The 16,343-nt window shown below is 45.3% G+C and overlaps 4 protein-coding genes across 15 annotated transcripts; 2 read left to right on the plus strand and 2 right to left on the minus strand.

Annotated features, from left to right (window-relative positions):
- Positions 1 to 202: 202 nt before the first annotated feature.
- Positions 203 to 6,039, plus strand: dao (down and out). Of its 3 annotated transcripts, none has more exons than NM_001273533.1 (6): positions 203 to 890; positions 1,972 to 2,212; positions 2,331 to 2,611; positions 2,667 to 3,714; positions 3,776 to 4,118; positions 4,558 to 6,039. In NM_001273533.1, exons 1-6 carry the CDS (start codon positions 463 to 465, stop codon positions 4,863 to 4,865), a joined length of 2,649 nt encoding a protein of 882 aa, NP_001260462.1. In that variant the 5' UTR covers positions 203 to 462; the 3' UTR covers positions 4,866 to 6,039. The 3 variants fall into 3 exon arrangements, with proteins under 3 accessions (NP_001260462.1, NP_609742.1, NP_001260463.1); NM_135898.4 differs by having other exon boundaries at positions 4,558 to 4,931; NM_001273534.1 differs by lacking the exon at positions 4,558 to 6,039 and adding an exon at positions 4,177 to 4,552.
- Positions 6,040 to 6,142: 103 nt separating this feature from the next.
- Positions 6,143 to 7,628, minus strand: PolD3 (DNA polymerase delta subunit 3). Of its 2 annotated transcripts, none has more exons than NM_001201887.2 (1): positions 6,143 to 7,628. In NM_001201887.2, the coding sequence occupies exon 1, from the start codon at positions 7,585 to 7,587 to the stop codon at positions 6,292 to 6,294; it is 1,296 nt and encodes a 431-aa protein (NP_001188816.1). In that variant the 5' UTR covers positions 7,588 to 7,628; the 3' UTR covers positions 6,143 to 6,291. The 2 variants fall into 2 exon arrangements, with proteins under 2 accessions (NP_001188816.1, NP_609743.1); NM_135899.3 differs by having other exon boundaries at positions 6,238 to 7,628.
- Positions 7,629 to 7,904: 276 nt separating this feature from the next.
- Positions 7,905 to 8,966, plus strand: Uxt (Uxt prefoldin-like subunit). Of its 2 annotated transcripts, none has more exons than NM_135900.4 (2): positions 7,905 to 8,021; positions 8,073 to 8,966. In NM_135900.4, the coding sequence occupies exons 1-2, from the start codon at positions 7,975 to 7,977 to the stop codon at positions 8,512 to 8,514; spliced, it is 489 nt and encodes a 162-aa protein (NP_609744.2). In that variant the 5' UTR covers positions 7,905 to 7,974; the 3' UTR covers positions 8,515 to 8,966. The 2 variants fall into 2 exon arrangements, with proteins under 2 accessions (NP_609744.2, NP_001260464.1); NM_001273535.1 differs by having other exon boundaries at positions 8,073 to 8,621.
- Positions 8,591 to 16,016, minus strand: yuri (yuri gagarin). Of its 8 annotated transcripts, NM_165106.5 has the most exons (12): positions 15,094 to 15,551; positions 14,656 to 14,988; positions 14,294 to 14,452; positions 13,699 to 13,950; positions 13,394 to 13,628; positions 13,236 to 13,336; positions 13,042 to 13,164; positions 10,106 to 10,262; positions 9,828 to 10,033; positions 9,497 to 9,765; positions 9,123 to 9,429; positions 8,591 to 8,910 (listed from the first exon to the last, which is right to left on the minus strand). In NM_165106.5, the coding sequence occupies exons 1-12, from the start codon at positions 15,448 to 15,450 to the stop codon at positions 8,737 to 8,739; spliced, it is 2,673 nt and encodes an 890-aa protein (NP_723903.3). In that variant the 5' UTR covers positions 15,451 to 15,551; the 3' UTR covers positions 8,591 to 8,736. The 8 variants fall into 8 exon arrangements, with proteins under 8 accessions (NP_723903.3, NP_001033911.3, NP_001033910.2 ...); NM_001038822.3 differs by lacking the exons at positions 14,294 to 14,452; positions 14,656 to 14,988; positions 15,094 to 15,551 and adding an exon at positions 14,037 to 14,126 and having other exon boundaries at positions 13,236 to 13,324; NM_001038821.2 differs by lacking the exons at positions 14,294 to 14,452; positions 14,656 to 14,988; positions 15,094 to 15,551 and having other exon boundaries at positions 13,236 to 13,324; positions 13,699 to 14,126.
- Positions 16,017 to 16,343: the final 327 nt, after the last annotated feature.

Consider the following 16,343-nt stretch of genomic DNA (forward strand, 5'->3'; position numbering starts at 1 on the left):
AAGAACTTAAAGATTTGATATTAGTAAAAATGTTTTGGGCAGGGTATATAATAAGATAAGATTTATTTCATAGGTACAGGGTTCACAACTTTTTTAATTCATTGGGATTGGTGAATGCATAATATGGGATAGAATATTCTTGAAATACCATCCCCAAGATTAACGGTAACTGGCAAGTGTCATCCCTAAGCGATAGGTCCGTTACGACTCGCGCATCGCTGGCACGAGTGGCGATGTTTTAAAAAAATCAATATGAAGGCCACAACGTGCGGGAGTTCGTGAAAGTTTAGCTAGCGTTATTAGTCAATGATGTCGGGGCGTTGTGCACTCGAATTGATAGCCGATAATTCGCCCGGACTGCCGCCGCGGCAGTGACCAGATAGATGGCCATGGCCAACTGAACGGAAGGAGAGCGCGAGACCAGAAAAAAGCGAGCCACAAGCACCAAACAGCCACCAAGTGATGGCCTCCTCCACATCCTCTGCGCGTGGGAACAACAAAGCAGCCACCACCAACACCACCGCAGCCACCGCTCCCGTCTCCACCGCCTCGTCGGCTGCCGTTTCCGGTTCCGGTGCCACCTCCGCGGCAGCTACTGCCTCCGCTCCGCCAGCTGTGACCCTAAGCGAGCTGATTGGCCAGCAGCTGAAGCACCTGAACGCCGATGAGCTGCTGCACAAGGACGAGCTGCAGCTGCTCCTGCTCATAACGCCTGTGCAACGCCAGAAACTGAGCCGCAATCTGGAGGATGGCGATCTGGAGGCCAGCACCTCGGCGGCGCCACTTTCGCGTCCCGAAAACGGCGAGGAGGATGACGACCTGATTGGGGCGGTGGGCGGACTCGGTATTTCGTCCCCAACTACGACCAAGGAGCCGGTGCTAGATTTTAGGTAAACATAACGATGTGGCCACTAGTCCATAAAAGCACAAACCCAAACTTAATCGCTTTCACTAACTAACCAGATTTGTCAAAACGTTAAGAATGTCGATAGTGTCAATTCACAATAGCAAACATAGTCGTTATCTAATATCCTAAAACAGGAAGAAAGTTTAAAAACAAAAAACATATTCACATTGTACAATGATTATACCCATTATGTGTAAAGCAAAAGGGAATGCTGGATTCGGGGAAAAGTATGTAACAGTACAATGATTCGTTTTTGGCTCTTTTAAGTATTTATGTTCATAATCAGATTGACTAGCCATGACGATTCAGCCAAGCACGTCCGTTCAGCTGAGTAAAGGGTATAAGATAGTCCAGGGTATCCATTATTTTTATTATTTGAAAAAACCTAAAATGCGTTTGCTTGAATGTGTATTACGTGTTGGTAAGAAATAGGCATTTTTTAGAAGCAGTAATAAAATTCCTCAGACAAAAAGCTTACTTTTCCACACATATAAATGTTTAATATAAATCTTTTTTTTTACGTATTTATTATTACATTGATTTTTTTATAGTTTCGCATGTCATCCTCGAACAATATGCAAAGCAAATTAAAAACGCGTGGTGCTTTTTCAACCAGTGGCCTAATGTTGGTTAGGCCAAGCTATTATGCAAATCCATAATTACCCCACGAAATTAATTTAATTTGTGGGAGGTGATTTTGCACCCTTGCACATTGGGCTTCGTTTAAGATTAAATGACCCGATTAAAAAAAAAAAAATAAACTAAAAATTAATATTTAATAAACTAGAAATTAATATTTAATCGAAATATAGGTTTACAAAAATGTGCAATTTTGAAGTCACATTTAAATCATTTCATTTGGTTCATATCCATCCATCCATTTGTTGCCAGCACTTTTTACCACTTTTTACCACTTTGTAATAACGGCCCAGTATAGTCGGTTGCATGCATTCGTACGTTTAGGTTAAGAAACATTGTTTGCTGTCGAACTCGGTATTTGGGTCACTTCGTTTTGACATTTGCCGTGAATAATTAACCATGCCACCCTTTTGCCAACCGCACAGGCCACACGTACTCAAATGGTTTCAACATCTGCGCCACCAAACGGGCCACTTCAAGTCGGAGGAGGAGTCTCGTCGTCTGCGGGAGGCTGGTAACGATTCGTATCGCAAGGAGCGGCATCCGCTCAAGGCCAGCGATCTATTCACGGAGGCCATATTCCTGGCCCCCGCCCGGAACACGCTAGCAGCCGCCCTGGCCCACGCCAATCGCTCCCTGGTTCTCTTTGATTGCGGTCTATATGCGGTAAGAAATCCATGTATTTCAGCAATGGATTAAGTGGTATACCATATACCACACTGGCTTAAACAGTTTTGGTCAATATGCATACATGTTGTAAAGATATATATCTTAATATCTGTAGGAATCCTACGACGACTGCCTGTGCGCCCTGGATCTGGGCTATCCGGAGGAGTACTTGCCATTGATTAAGCTGCGCCAAGCCGCCTGTGCCTTAAAACTGCGTAACTTTGCGCTCTGCGAGGAGCATCTGCACGAGCTCCTGCACATTGAACTGAACCAGGTGTTCGAAGCGAGGACCCATGAGCTCTGGCATCAGTGCGAAGTGCTCAAGGTGGAGCGCTTCGAGATGGCCGTACAGACGGGCGATGATCTGGATATCAACGATTCGAAAGCCTTTGAAATGTGAGTTCGAATGTTCCATGTGGATAATATCTAATAGGTTGTATATGTTTTATAGAGCCTGGTTGGACAACTCCTCGTCGCTGCACACAACCAGGGCGGTGGCCAAGAACGCGCTCATCTTCGAATCGGAAGCGGTGGCCATGGTGCCGAGCGGCAATTGCCGAGTGTGTGACTACTGCGGGATCACACAGTTCATTCCCTTTCCCTGCATTTACTGCTCCAACCGTCTGGTGGTCTATTGTTCCCGACAGTGCCGCTTCAAGCATGCGGCGATCCATGCAGTGGAGTGCTTCGGCCACCAGATCGAGCTGTTCGAGTCCTTTGGCGAGGTTTTCGGAATGCCGCGACTCCTGCAGCTGGCCTTCAGGATGCTGATCACAGGACTGCCGGAACTTTTGGGCCATTGCCGAAAGAAACCGACGCTCAGCAAGCTTTGGTCGGCCATCAATGGGGGATTGCAGGAGCGACAGGATATCGCTTACAGTGCAGTGCTGCGATTGGAGCGCCTGAAGGAGGAGCGACCCACGGACACGGTGATCGCATTGGCATTGGCCGCCCACATCCTGTCCATTTACCTGAGCAAGTGCACTACGTTTTTTGATCAGCTGGAGAAGAGTCTGCCTACGGCCTCTCGGATGTCGAGTGCCGAATGGGAGCTGCTGTGTGCCGCTCTACTCATGCGTCACATTGGCCAGCTGCGCCACAGATCGCTCACTGCCTGCCGATCCTTCGTCCTGCCAGCTGATCCGCACGTCTTCTCGCCACTCAACGAATTCCAGCTATGGGCCGCACCCATGCGCCTGCAGGAGGGCCATCTGCATCTGCTGGCCGGCGAGGTGGCTGTCGTGTCGTACTCCGTCTACCCGGATACCCTGAACTTGTGCCGCCACAGTTGTTCCTCCACGATCTGCGCCAAGTTCTCCGGCCGCACGGTGACCGCGCTGGCCCTTTTGGATCTGCCGGCAGGCTCCGGCATCTACAACTGCTTCGCCGGAGGTAACTTTCAGCAATTGCCCCGGGAGGAGCGCACCAAACAGCTCCTGGAGAGCGGCATAAGGTGCCACTGCAACGCCTGCCAGTTAACGCACTCGGATGATCAGTTCGTAAGTTGAGACACCATTCATTTATTATGTAATAATGCTTTAAATAATTATCCTCCCGCAGCATAAGTTTCATCGCTACCGTTGTGATAACCCAAACTGTATGGAGATCTTCACACCCAACGCCCTGCCCCATGCTCCAAGTCTGCGTTGGTGGCTATCCGAGGAGTACACCCAGCCGGAGTTCAATGGCGCCGACCTGATCATGTGTCCACATTGCGGCGAGTACCAGAAACTGGAGTGGTTCTGGGCCTTCACCACGTCGCTCATCGATTGCGAACTCATCGAGGAGAGGTGCAAACTGTACGCGGCCATCGAGCGCGCCGAGAACCAACTGATGGATCTGCACGAGTGCAAGGTGGCTCTGGCCAGGCTGCTTCTGGAGCAGTGCCTCATGGTGCACCGCGGTAAGTGCTCGGAAATGGAGAGCTTTGGCATTTATATATGATTTTTGATCATTACCAGCTCACGTTTCCCTCTTGGTTGCGCACCTTTTCCGCTTCTTGATCTACCGTTTCATTGAATTTATTCAGATTATCCACATAATCTAAGATTATATTTGCGATTAATAGTCTAAATCCAGTTCGGAAAGTTTTCTACCTCTGAATCAAGCTATGAAATAGTCTTATATTTAAAAGATTATAATAATATTATCCTTTAAAGAACCAGTTTATTCTTAAAAGGATAATATTAGTTTTTTAATGGCAATCTAATAAGATTTCGTAATCATGTACCCCATATATTTTCTGCTAGTCCTCTTCTCCTAGATCCTGGTAAACTATCTCTTTTGATCTCTCTCTTTCTCTCTCTGCTCCTCCTACCTCTAACAACTGCGCCAACCAAAAGAGGGGGCCACAGTCCTGGACGATTGGGAGTTCAACAAACTGGGCTCCATCCTCAGATCCGTGCTGCCCAGCGTGATGGCCCAGTATGGCGGACAGTCAATCGAGTACGTGAAGTACTTCTCCTACTTCTGGGATGTGATGGCGCTGAGCAACTACAAGTGCAACGATCGGGAGCTGATGCAAATGCTAAATGCTTTGGAGTTCATAGCCGACGAGTTCAAGGATATATTCATCAACTACTACGAGGATTATATTGCGCCCAAATTTGCTGAAGAGTCCTATGGCAGTGTCGTAGATACGCAAGTTTAGATGAGAGTCCCAAACAAAATGAAGCGAGCAAAGTTAAATAAACTTAGATATATTTTACTCAGTAGCGAAAAGAAAAAAAAAAACAAAAGAAATGAAAAGAAAAGAAAACACCCACACAGATTCTAGGAAAATTCTATTGTTGAACGACCCATACAAAACATAATTGCATATATACTTTGTGCTATTATTCAAAAAAATGGTGCTGAGATATTAAATTGTACGAAACGAATGTTACATTCATTTAGGTAATTAAGTCAAGGCAAATATCGTGCTAGAGAAATCAAAACGATCATATTAGTAGAGAGTCATATCATGCACACATTATGTTCATATCACACCTAGGAAATGATTAATTACTGATCAACTGATTGATTGATTATATAGCAAATGACTTTTTCATTTTGCATTGCGAGCAATATTTATGAATTAACATACATAGCTACAAGGGCCAACATAAGCGATGGATCACTGTACTCTCGTCGATTTTCGGGACTCTTTAAAATTTAGTTAAATGCCATTCGAAACGCAAACGGAAACTTTGGATCTCGGTGAGCTGTACAGTGACCACTGCCTAAATGCGATACCTAATCGATAGATGATAGGCCGAGGCAAATCTAAGTGTAAGCATTAATTTAGCTTCTGAGAAGCTTCTACCTAAGCGTAGCCACTGATCTCGATTGTTTGCCACGAACACGACAAATTGTTTTATCCACCACAGAGAAAAAATCCCTTACTCAATCACTTACATACATATTATGTATTTGCTTGCCATCGGGCAGCCTGACTGTAAGCTTTTAATGCTTAAAAATCAGATAGGAATCAAACGCAATCACTGCAGAAACAGAAAAGCAAAAACCAAAAACCAAAAACCAAAAATTAAAAATGAAAAACGAAAAACCAACAAGACAACAAATGAACAATTTAAATTAACGAATATTCGAATTATATGAACAAACAAGTGTTTTTTCAAACCTCGCCTTAATTTTTTAAAGTGTTTTGAAATACGATAACGATAGCGGAGATAACGAGTTTCGATCTCGAATCGAAATCGAAAACAACAAATACAAAACCAAAAACAAAAACACGCACTGATAAAGCATAGGCCAGGCAAAATTCACACCGACACGCCCACACACACACACACACACACACAATCAGACACGCGAATCTATATAAATAAAGAAATACAAATTACAAACAAGATACTCAAACAACTTCTAGCAGCTATAAACAAATGCAATAAATTCTTTTTAACAACAAACGCAAACTGTTTTTTTCATATGGGCTGATGGCTATTTTTTTGTAAACCCATCATAAAATATATATTATTTTCAATAATCATAAATAAATTTATTAAAAACATTAACTGTTTCCATGCTTAACAATTAACCCTTACTTTAGCAACATCTCCATGCTTTGCTTTCATTTACTTCTTGGAAAAAAAGTTCATAATGCCAGCTTGTTTGGTTTTCGGCGCATCCTTTCCAGCTTTCGCGGCTGAAGGCGGTGACTTCTTTTTGTTGACGGGAGCAGCAGCCTTTGGGGAAACCTTTTTGTTGGCAGGCTGGGCTTTTGTTGGTTTACGCTGCGTAATGACGAAGCCATCTTCATCCAGATAGGTTTCATTGGCCGGTTCCGTATCCATTTTCTCATCCAATGCGATGGTCTCTTCATCGGCGGACTTCTTGGGCGGCTGCTCCTCGTCCTCAGAGTCGCTGATTCGTCGCCGCTTGGAGGACGAGGCCTTTTCCTGATCGGAGTCGTTGTCCGACTCGATCACCTTCCGCCGCAGCATGTCCAGCTTTTCCTCCTCGTCGGACGATTCGGCACTCTCCTCGTCGAACAGTTGCATGGAAGTGTTTGCCGTTGTTGGCTTTTTGGTGGGACTGGGGGATTTCTTTTTCGAGGCTTCCTTTTTGTTTGAATTGGAAGCATCTTTCTTCGATTTATCTTCGGATTCCGGTGGCGACTTCTTGGCGCCTGCCGGTTGCTTCTTAAAGAAGTTGTCCACGGTGCCGGACGTCGATTTGCTGGGCGTGGCTTTGACATCCTTTGGCTTGCTGGCCGCCGCTGTGAAGAAGCTATTAATGCTACCCTTTTTGGCTGCTGCAGGCTTGGCTTTAGAGGCCTGTTCCTTGGGCGAGGTCTTCTTATCCTCCGGAGAGGACTTGCTGGCCACTGGCTTTTCCGCCTTCGACTTTGCTGGCTCTGATTTAAGTGAAGATTTTGAAGGCTCCAACTTAACCGCAGACTTTGATGGCTCCGATTTAGTGGGTTCAGATTTGACTCCATTGTGGGGAGTCGTCCCATTTGCACTGGGCACTATCTTTCCCGCTCCAGGACGCTGCTCCACTTTTGCCAACTTCACCTCCAAATGCTGCATGGGCTTGAAAATCGCAGCCGGCGCTTTGGTGCCACCGGCTATTTTCACACTATACAGCTGAGACTCCGCATCCTGGACTTTGGCCAGCCAATCCTGCATCCTGCTCTCCAGCACCACAGAGTACAGATCTTCGCCGGAATCGGATCCTTGCGTTTTACGCTTGCCATGGACTAGAAATCTCTTCTCGAATTTTGTGGCAGGTTCCTGCTCTTTGATGTAGGCCTCCAGCACATCGTTCACCTCCTTGTAGGACAGTTTGTACTCCTCCAGAAGATCGGTGACCAGCACACAGCGATCGAAATCGATCATGCAATCGTCGAGAGCCTTTTTAAGCGACATTTCGACAATTTGTTTAGTTAAAATTGCGCGAAATCGTATTGCGGGCGTGCCAACTTATGTGACTAAAAAAAGTGCTAAAACTCACCAGCAAAATAATGAATACTGAATTCGAAAATTTGTGACTTTGCTATGCATATTGTCAATGTAGAAAAAGGCGTATTTATTAAAGTTAATTAATTAATTATTATATATATTTAGTTGCTTTTTTTTGCTTGAATTATGAGCTTATTAATAGACTTTACATTTAGCTTAAATATAGCTAAATTGAAACAACTGCTATCTATCGATAACATCTACTTGCCGCTATTGCAAAGATAAGAAGAAGAAACGAGAAGTAAACAAACCAGATATCCTAATAAATTTTGATTTCTTTTTAATGCCCAAACAATGCAAGTAAATCCAAAACACAACACAGAAGCTCACAGACAAGCCGAGTAAGTGATAAAAATACAAGTGAATGCAGCAAGTGTAAGACCCAATTACAGGCAGGATGCCAACAAGGCGCGAATCACCCAAATTGAGGAGTTCATCAACGAGGTGCTGAAAGAGGATCTCAGAGAGCTGGAAAAGTGCATCGGGCAGTACAACGAGGAGATCATGGAGTACGTCCAGCTGAAGAACACCCTCCAGACCTTCGACACCCACCTACCAGATGGCTACAAAACGCAAGTCAACATCGGCAGCAACGTATTCATGCAGGCTCGCGTTCGGAAAATGGATAGCATTCTGGTCGATGTGGGCAAGAATGTGTTCCTCGATATGAGCATTCCAGATGCGGAACGCTTCTGCGACACACGCGTAAAGATCTTGACCAAGCAATCCGATGTCCTGCGCGACGAAAGCGTCAAGAAAAGGGCTCAAATCAAAATGGCCCTCATAGCAATCAGCGAAAGAACCAAACTTATTCAACAGGATGAAAGCAAATAGCTTCGCTGCGTCCACAGAAGCTGAAAGCATCTGTATCCTTGTTCGTATCAGTAGTGATCACATTATTACCAAGATTACACAAGCACTTAGTTTTTATTTTATACCACAATTTACAAAGACAATTTACAAGTTACGCGCCTCCAAAGTGTTGATGGCATAGAGATTTTGGGTGAGAACGATTTTTAAATGGAAGGAGGAGTTGCATGCAAATCCTGGCGACTCCTACGACTGATCCTGTGACGATCGAGTACGCCGCAATATGGATTGGGCCACCGGTTGCCCAATTCCAGCCGGACTTCCTGAGATCAAGGAGTTGCAGTACTGATCGTTCATAGTCTGATTCTGGTTAAAAATCCGCTGCGAGGTGCTGGTCAAGTTCTGCAATCGCCTGGCCATCTGCGGAAGTCACCAATAGACACCAGTTAGACAATAAAGTTAGAAAGTATTATTTTAATTCCAGCTGCCCGTTTAAGAAGTCCAATGGTTATCCAATTCGTCAAAATTTGGAACAGGCTTGTTGAAAATTAAGGAAAAATTCAAGTTTTACATGGTTTGGTGGCATTTTGGCATATAAAGATTTGTGAAAAATTTGTATATTTCCAACTCACATCGTTCCCCGCCTCGGGATTGGTCAGACCGCCACTCTTCGGAGGTGGACAACTTATCGCCGAACTGGACGCGCAGTTGACCGCCTGCTTCACTCGTTTTATCTCCGTCTCCAAGAGCTTGTAGTCTCGGAATAGATTGCGATAGTCCTCGGCCAACGTCCGGTTTTCGTCCAGCAGCATGTGGATGTGTTCCTCGGCCCGCTTGGCGCAAAGACGCATCGCCTCATCGGCCCTAACCTGGGCGTCCTTCCATTTTCGAAAGGAGTCGATAATCTGTTCCTGCTGCTGGTTAACTTCGGTCTGTTGACTGGCGGGAAGAGAGAACATGGCAGCTGCTCTTATATGGATGCACTCTATCCTGGAAAATTACCTACTTTAGGCGGATCTGCATTTGCTGGCAATTTTCCGAAATGGTGCGCAACTCCTCCCGCAGAGATTCAGTTGTCTCGTTCATCCGCTGGATACTTTCGCGATGCCGGATGTCATCCAGCTGCAGATGGCTCTGCATTTTCCGAACAAGAGTGCGCATCTTTTCCATCTCCAACTGGGCACTCTTTTGTTGATCTTGAAGTGCCCGCTCTCGGCCCGAGGACACAGCCTCCTTCTCCTTCAAAGCGACCACCTCCTCTCGCAAGATTTTGCGCTGAAATTCATAATACCTCAGTTTTCTTTGTGCCCAAGGACGACAATAGTCGGATACGCCACCTCTGTTCTCAGCTCATCCTGCAGCTGCTCCACCTGATCCAGTCGCGTTTGCAGGCTCTGCGCTTTCCTCTTGGCGTCCTTGAGCTCCTGGCACTGATCCTCGAAGCTGGCCATCAGGCTTTCGTACTTCGTGCAGAGTTCCACGCTTTGATTTTCTTGGTTTTTCAGCAGGGAAGGGAGGTCTCGCAGTTGGCGGGATAGATCACCTGATAGTATACATATATATATATATATATATAGAAAGAGCTTTTAATTGAAAATTATAAGTTTTCTCTCACAATTCTTCTGTTTGAGGACATGCATCTCTTCTTTGAGCCGATTGTTCTCGCTGAAATCGGAGTAGCTATTGATCATGGACTGCAGCTGGCTAATCTGGTTATCTCGATCCTTTAGATTTTCCTGCAGTCCCTTGATTTGGCAGGAAAGTTGTCCGTTCTGGTGGGGAAAAAAGTGGGCGAGAAATCAGAGAAACGATTAGGAGCAATTTGGTAAATGTGTGCTTTAGTGGATCCAACTTGTATCTCCAGTTCACAGTTGATCCGTGACTGATCGACGAAATGGAGCTCGGGCTCTGGGCAGGATTGGCTGGCTAGTGAGCTCTGCTGCAGCTGCTGCTGCTGCTGCTCCACCTGTTCGGTCAGCTCCTCGAGATCCCTTTTGAACTCATCGATGATGCTGAGGTAATTATCCCGGGTGGCCTGCAGTAGATCCGACTCGGTCTGGCAGTGGAGCAGCGTGTGCTCCAACTGCTGGCGGTGGGGGCAATCGGTGGAGCTGTTGCCTGTGTTCTACAAATTCAAATTGAGTTGTGGCTCACTTGGTTGGTACCGCTATTCTCGAGGCTTACCATGGCCACTCGGAAATCGGTAACTAATTGCCTGCAAATCCGCGCACGAAATCACCTGTCAGTTGTCAATTGTCGATTGCAGATACGCGGATGTACATATCTATGTGTTTAAATCGTTTTCGGTGTCGAATGCCTAGAAATGGAGCCTTCGTGCCGCCGAGCTTGCAAATATATCTCGCAAATATGACCCCCAGACGAATTTTGGCTTCATTACCGTTTCATTTCATTTCAATAATATTGCTATTAAAAGTTTGTCACGAAAATAAAACCAATTCGAAACGTAGGAGGTGGCAAGGTTTCGGGTTTCCGGTTTCAAAGTTTCGCTTCTTTGGCACTTTGGCAACACACAAGTTTGTTGGGTGCTTGAAGGGGTGGGGGGTGAAGGATGGTTGAGTGGGGGGGGGGGGGGTGACTTCCCCTAGTTTTATAGATATTATTATTTGCGCGGCCCGACTGTTTGACACGATTTGAAAATAAAGTTAGTTGCAGCGGGTGGCAGCGAATAGTATTATATCGTCTGTCTATTTCTTGGATACGATAGATATATGGATATTTATGAATGATGAGTGGAGGGGAGTTGGGCGAGCGTGGCTCGGCGCACTTAAAACACTTTTAAAGGCATATTATATTGCAGTGGGTGGGGCGGGGGGTTAGTACTACGAAATTGATAGCTCAGGCTCGGGGAAATGTGAAAATCGATTGGGACGGGGGCAATGAATTCTTATGATTCCTTGTCTGTCATTAAACCCATTAGCGGAGCCCAACAATTCGCTTTTCCATCGGCTCCATTTGCACATTTACGGTTCGCAGCACCAACTTTCTTCACTGCACTTCGCGTCCCTCTTTGCGAAAGCACTCGAAAACAATTTGCACTTTTGGCCAACTTTCTCCTTTCTAATTGCCCGATTTTCCTTTCGTTTTTCGCGCCGAAAAGATAATCAAATCGACGGAGCGCGACTTAGGCGACTAATTACGCCTCGTAAATTGGCTGGCGAGGATTTGGCGCGTTATTCCTGGCGCTTCCTTGATTCGCTTCACGCGACTAAACGGCCAAATCCGCCGACGGATGACAGGATTCTGAAGCGAACTGCTCCCCTGCTGGGGCTTCCTGCCGAGTTGTGTTTGATTTTGCGCCCGACAGTTTCGCCAAAGAGATGATGGCGTGAGGGGTGACGACTTTGTTTATTGTTCACACCTCGGGAATTAGTCATATCTAAATAAACATTTATTTAGGTAATTACTAAATATTTGTATTTGCACTGAGCTCAATTTAAGTTGGTTCGGTATTATGAATTACTTAGTGCATACGATCGAGATCGATGTAAATGGTCGTGGTCCTTGCAGTCACGCGGATCACGAGCAGTCCTAGTCAGTGAAGTCCCAATCCCGGCGGCACTCATCAATATGCATATCACTGCTCGCCGGAATCGCGTGTCGATTGTGGGTAAATAAATAACACGAAACCTATTTCCGATTCGCCAGCTCCACTGGCTGGAGGGCAGAAGGTGCTCCCCCCTCAGGGGCAATTGCAGTTGAACATACAGCCGAGTTTCCACAATAAACACATTGGCGAACGATTTGTATTTGTCGTATGTAGACATTTGCCCGGCGGGATGAGTGAAGTGGATCTCTTTCTTTTGTGTCTGGGCCCAATATATATATATTCATATATATATATATATGGGTAAATAAATCGGGGACTCGAATGGCAACAGTAGTTCTTTTGTCAATCCAGCCAGGATTTACCGAGTATATACTGTACCGAGTATATATGTGAAGGCGAATGTCGTTTACCACATAAGAAGAAAGTTCTATGTGCTGAAACGTAAATCGGAAATGTATTTCAAGCTCATAATTTGGTTGGGATATGAAAGAAACTTTATTTAAAACTAGTTCATTTCATTAAAACTATTCATTTCAGCAATCTGTGATTCTAGTTTCTGTTTAACCATATATAGATAGATATAGATTTGAGTGGAGTTGAGTTTTCGTGGCGAACAATCGCGATGATAAATAACTTAAGAACGACAAACTTTAAGCTAAACTATACAAACTTCTTAACGTGGCTTAGATTAGACTAACTGTTTAGGAGGCCCAACAAGTGACATAGTTACTTGGAGGTCCTAAACGTTGTAGTTGTGTTTTTCGTTGGTATAGTTTTAGTTGTCGTTGGCTTGTTTGAAGGTTTAGGTGTTGGTTGTTGTTTGTTTGTTTTTGCCGTGGCTCCCGGGATTTTGGTGGTTTTGGTTGGCTTCCTTGTTTGGGAAGGTGTTTTCGTATCGCATTCCTGCATTTGATATGACAACCGGGGTTATTGGAATCGGCTATTGGTTATTTGCGATGCAATCAAAGCCGTCAGATACTCACAATTTCCACTTGATTTTGCTCCTGCTCGAATTTCCGTGCAAACATATCCGCAATGGTCGTACAAAATGGATTTTCTTTCGAGGATTCGTCGTAGATTTCGTTGTAGGAGAACTCCTTGGAACCCTGAAATGATGCACATATTTTTAATATGCATTTCCTGCAATCCTGCAGAATAGAGAAGAGTCTTAACTCACCAACGAGCAGATGAGTTCGGCGATCTCCCTTAGAACATCGCTATTTCTTTGAAGAACGCTGCTTTCCGATTCAATCCTCGCCTCCAGCTCTGAAATTTTGACTTTTTGCAAATAGGGAAATAGTTATAGCAAAAGTATCGAGAATCGGATATACCCACTTTTCGACTCGGTGTCCAGGCGCTGGTACTTTCCGTGCAGTTCTCGATTAAGTTGGCTAAGGTTGAGCAGGCGTCTACGTAGAGCTTCCAGCATCTGAGCATCCGCGTCCAGATCACAGGGCCCTGATTCGGGATCAACGGAGATTAGGCAGGATTGATCGAGGTCTGACTGAAGGATTGTCAGATGACTACGAATGCTCTCGAGTTTTTTCAGAGTGTCCTCACGCTCGGATACCTTTGATTAAGAAGGGTGTAATTAATGAGGATATGCTAAAGCTCAGAAATATGTAAGTCGAATCCCTCACCAGTTTTTCGATAAAGCAGGACACACGTTTTCGCCGAATCTCAATGGTCTGGAACTCCTGTTTGTTGTGCAGATCGAGAAGATCATTGAGCTCCGCGTTTAGCAGCCGCAGCATTTCGCTCTCCTGGGTGTCGTGGATCGAGAGATTCTCGAGCATATCGCTTGTAATCGCGTCCGCGGTCAGTGTATCGTTGGGCGATTCCTCCATTTTGGCCTGATCTCTGGACTCAATGCACCGGGTGATCTCGTGCAGCTGTTTTCACGGTATTTGGAATGTTAAAAAAAAGCTAGTTAGAAAGTTTCGATGTGCTTTTTGATTGAATACACTGAAAATTTTACCAAGAAATTCGGTATTTCACTAAAAAGATACTCGATTAGGTTTTCGATTGTACGCTTAAGCAGCCGATTAAGCGATAAGAAAAGTATTCCAATGAATCTATAATTAAACTGAGCTCAATAATGAGTAACGTCACCTGACGACGATGATGTTTTTGTTTTTTGTTTTTAAAACAACGAATTGAATAAATTCCTTCCATAAGCACACAATGCACATATGCAGATTTCTGGTTGAGTAATGCCACAATAGGATATCTCACCTGTTGATTGAGCTGTGCTATGCACTGATCCTTCAAAAGTAACTTCTGCCTGGCCGTGTGTACAACCTCGTCCAAGGCATTGATCTGTGACTTCAGTTCGCCGATCTCGTCATGCTTGGCGGCTATCTCGCCGACTAAGGACTTCATGCTCTCGGACATCTGCGAACAAAGTTAAACGCCAATCAAAGCCAAGCATTAAATATCGATGAACAAAATATCAAATTTTATTAAGAGCAGCACAAAATATACGTATTTAGTTAGCGAGACAATCATTTAGAGTTCTCGCGCTTGTGGGACGACTTCGGGTCCCACTTGACATTGGAATCACCGCCGCCTTTTCCCTTCAAGGATCTATGGCCTACCTTCTCGCTCTCGCATTCCGCGTGGGCGGGATCCTTTCCCACGCCCCGCAATTGATTAACGGTCAGTGTCTCTAGGGAAATGCCATTGAAATCAAAGTCGGTGCAGTGAGGAGAATGCTGCACGCGTTCTATGATCGCACAAATGTCCTCACGCAGCCTACGATTCTCCTCGAGGGTATGCTGTTGTCGCACTTGGACAGACTGACAGCAGGCAACGATCTTGCTGTACGCCTCCTTCTCCAAGTCCGACACGTTGCCCAGGATCACGCTGTTCACGTGGAGCAGGAAATCCACCCACTCCTGAAAAGTGACCAGACGCAACTGGCAAGTGTGCTAAAAGGGTATGAAAATGGGTCATATAAAATAATTTATCTCAAGGGGGATTTTGCTAGGAATTAGTTTCAATGGATACCATCCTTGATTTACAACGAATCTCACCATGTCATCACCCTCGTGCTCATCTAGGCAGTCAATCTCGTCCAGCCGCTTCAGAAATATGCTGTTCAGCTCAAAGCTCATATCGCCAGCATCGCCGTTGGTATCCCGCAGCTTCTGGATCAGACAGCGGTAATGTTCGGTGGACATCGCCTCGGTGCTGGCAGTGCACCGATCAGGAGATGAGGCTTTTAGCGTCGATTCTTGATGTGGATGCGAGGCACTCGTTCCGGTTGGCTGCACTTGCCGACACATTTGACTGGCAGATGATGGTGGTGGCGGTGGCGATGATGCAGGTCTCGACGGATTCAGACCCATGGACTTGGCGTCTAGGACGAAACCGGCTTGGCGACTGGCCATGATATCAATTCAAAATGTAATTACCACGTTCTTCTTACTAAGAGCTGATTTAGTCGGCCAGGGAATAGCTTGTGTAATTAGACATGAGTATGACTTTAAGGTTTCTACATCGAAACGTTCACTTCGAAAGCGGCAATCTCAAGGCACTGCTGATCGGAAAGATCGAATGCAGTTCTCCTCGCCTTCAACTGCACGCAAATCGCAAATCACAAATCACTCACGAAAGTACAAAAATCACAACAAAAAACACTTGTAAAGTTGTAAGCTTATTAAAAACAACACAAAAATGGGCGGAAAAAAAAATAAAAAATAGAGAAAATATATCTGATTCGAACCTTGGCGGCGACGTCAAGAGCAGCTCAGCGCGCTGCGTTCATATCTTTTGTTTGCAGTCTTCTGACGTAGCAATGTAGTTTTGTTTATTTATATTTTTCTTGTTTTTGAGCTACACACACGCGTATTAAGTATACGGTTTCAGCATGTTGTTGTTTTTATTTCTTGCCACGATCCAAATACCGCGCGTTTCGTCTGCGCTCCGTTCGCGATCGCCAACGAAACCGAACTGAGCGCTCCGCTCCACACACTCGCTCCCCACCACCACCGGCCAAGAGCGGCTCTCTAGAGAGTTGAAAAACTCGACGGACTCTCAGCGCTTATCAGTGCGTCGGGGAATCGAATTGGATCGCTGCGTGTGTTTACCCAAGAACTTAGCATTCTGAATTTCTGGCCGGGCTCACGATATACATATGTATGTATGTATCTTACACAATATGCGAAAGTCATCGCTGTTTGCCCAAGTTGCGGTTTCGGGGTTCTGCCAATTTCGTATAATTGTTAACTCATCCGGTGTATATTTGCCCATGGATAAGTTTGTTTGGTCGCATTGATAACTC

The sequence above is a fragment of the Drosophila melanogaster genome, chromosome 2L (assembly GCF_000001215.4).
Source record: "Drosophila melanogaster chromosome 2L".
In the NCBI taxonomy this organism is placed as follows: domain Eukaryota; kingdom Metazoa; phylum Arthropoda; class Insecta; order Diptera; family Drosophilidae; genus Drosophila; species Drosophila melanogaster.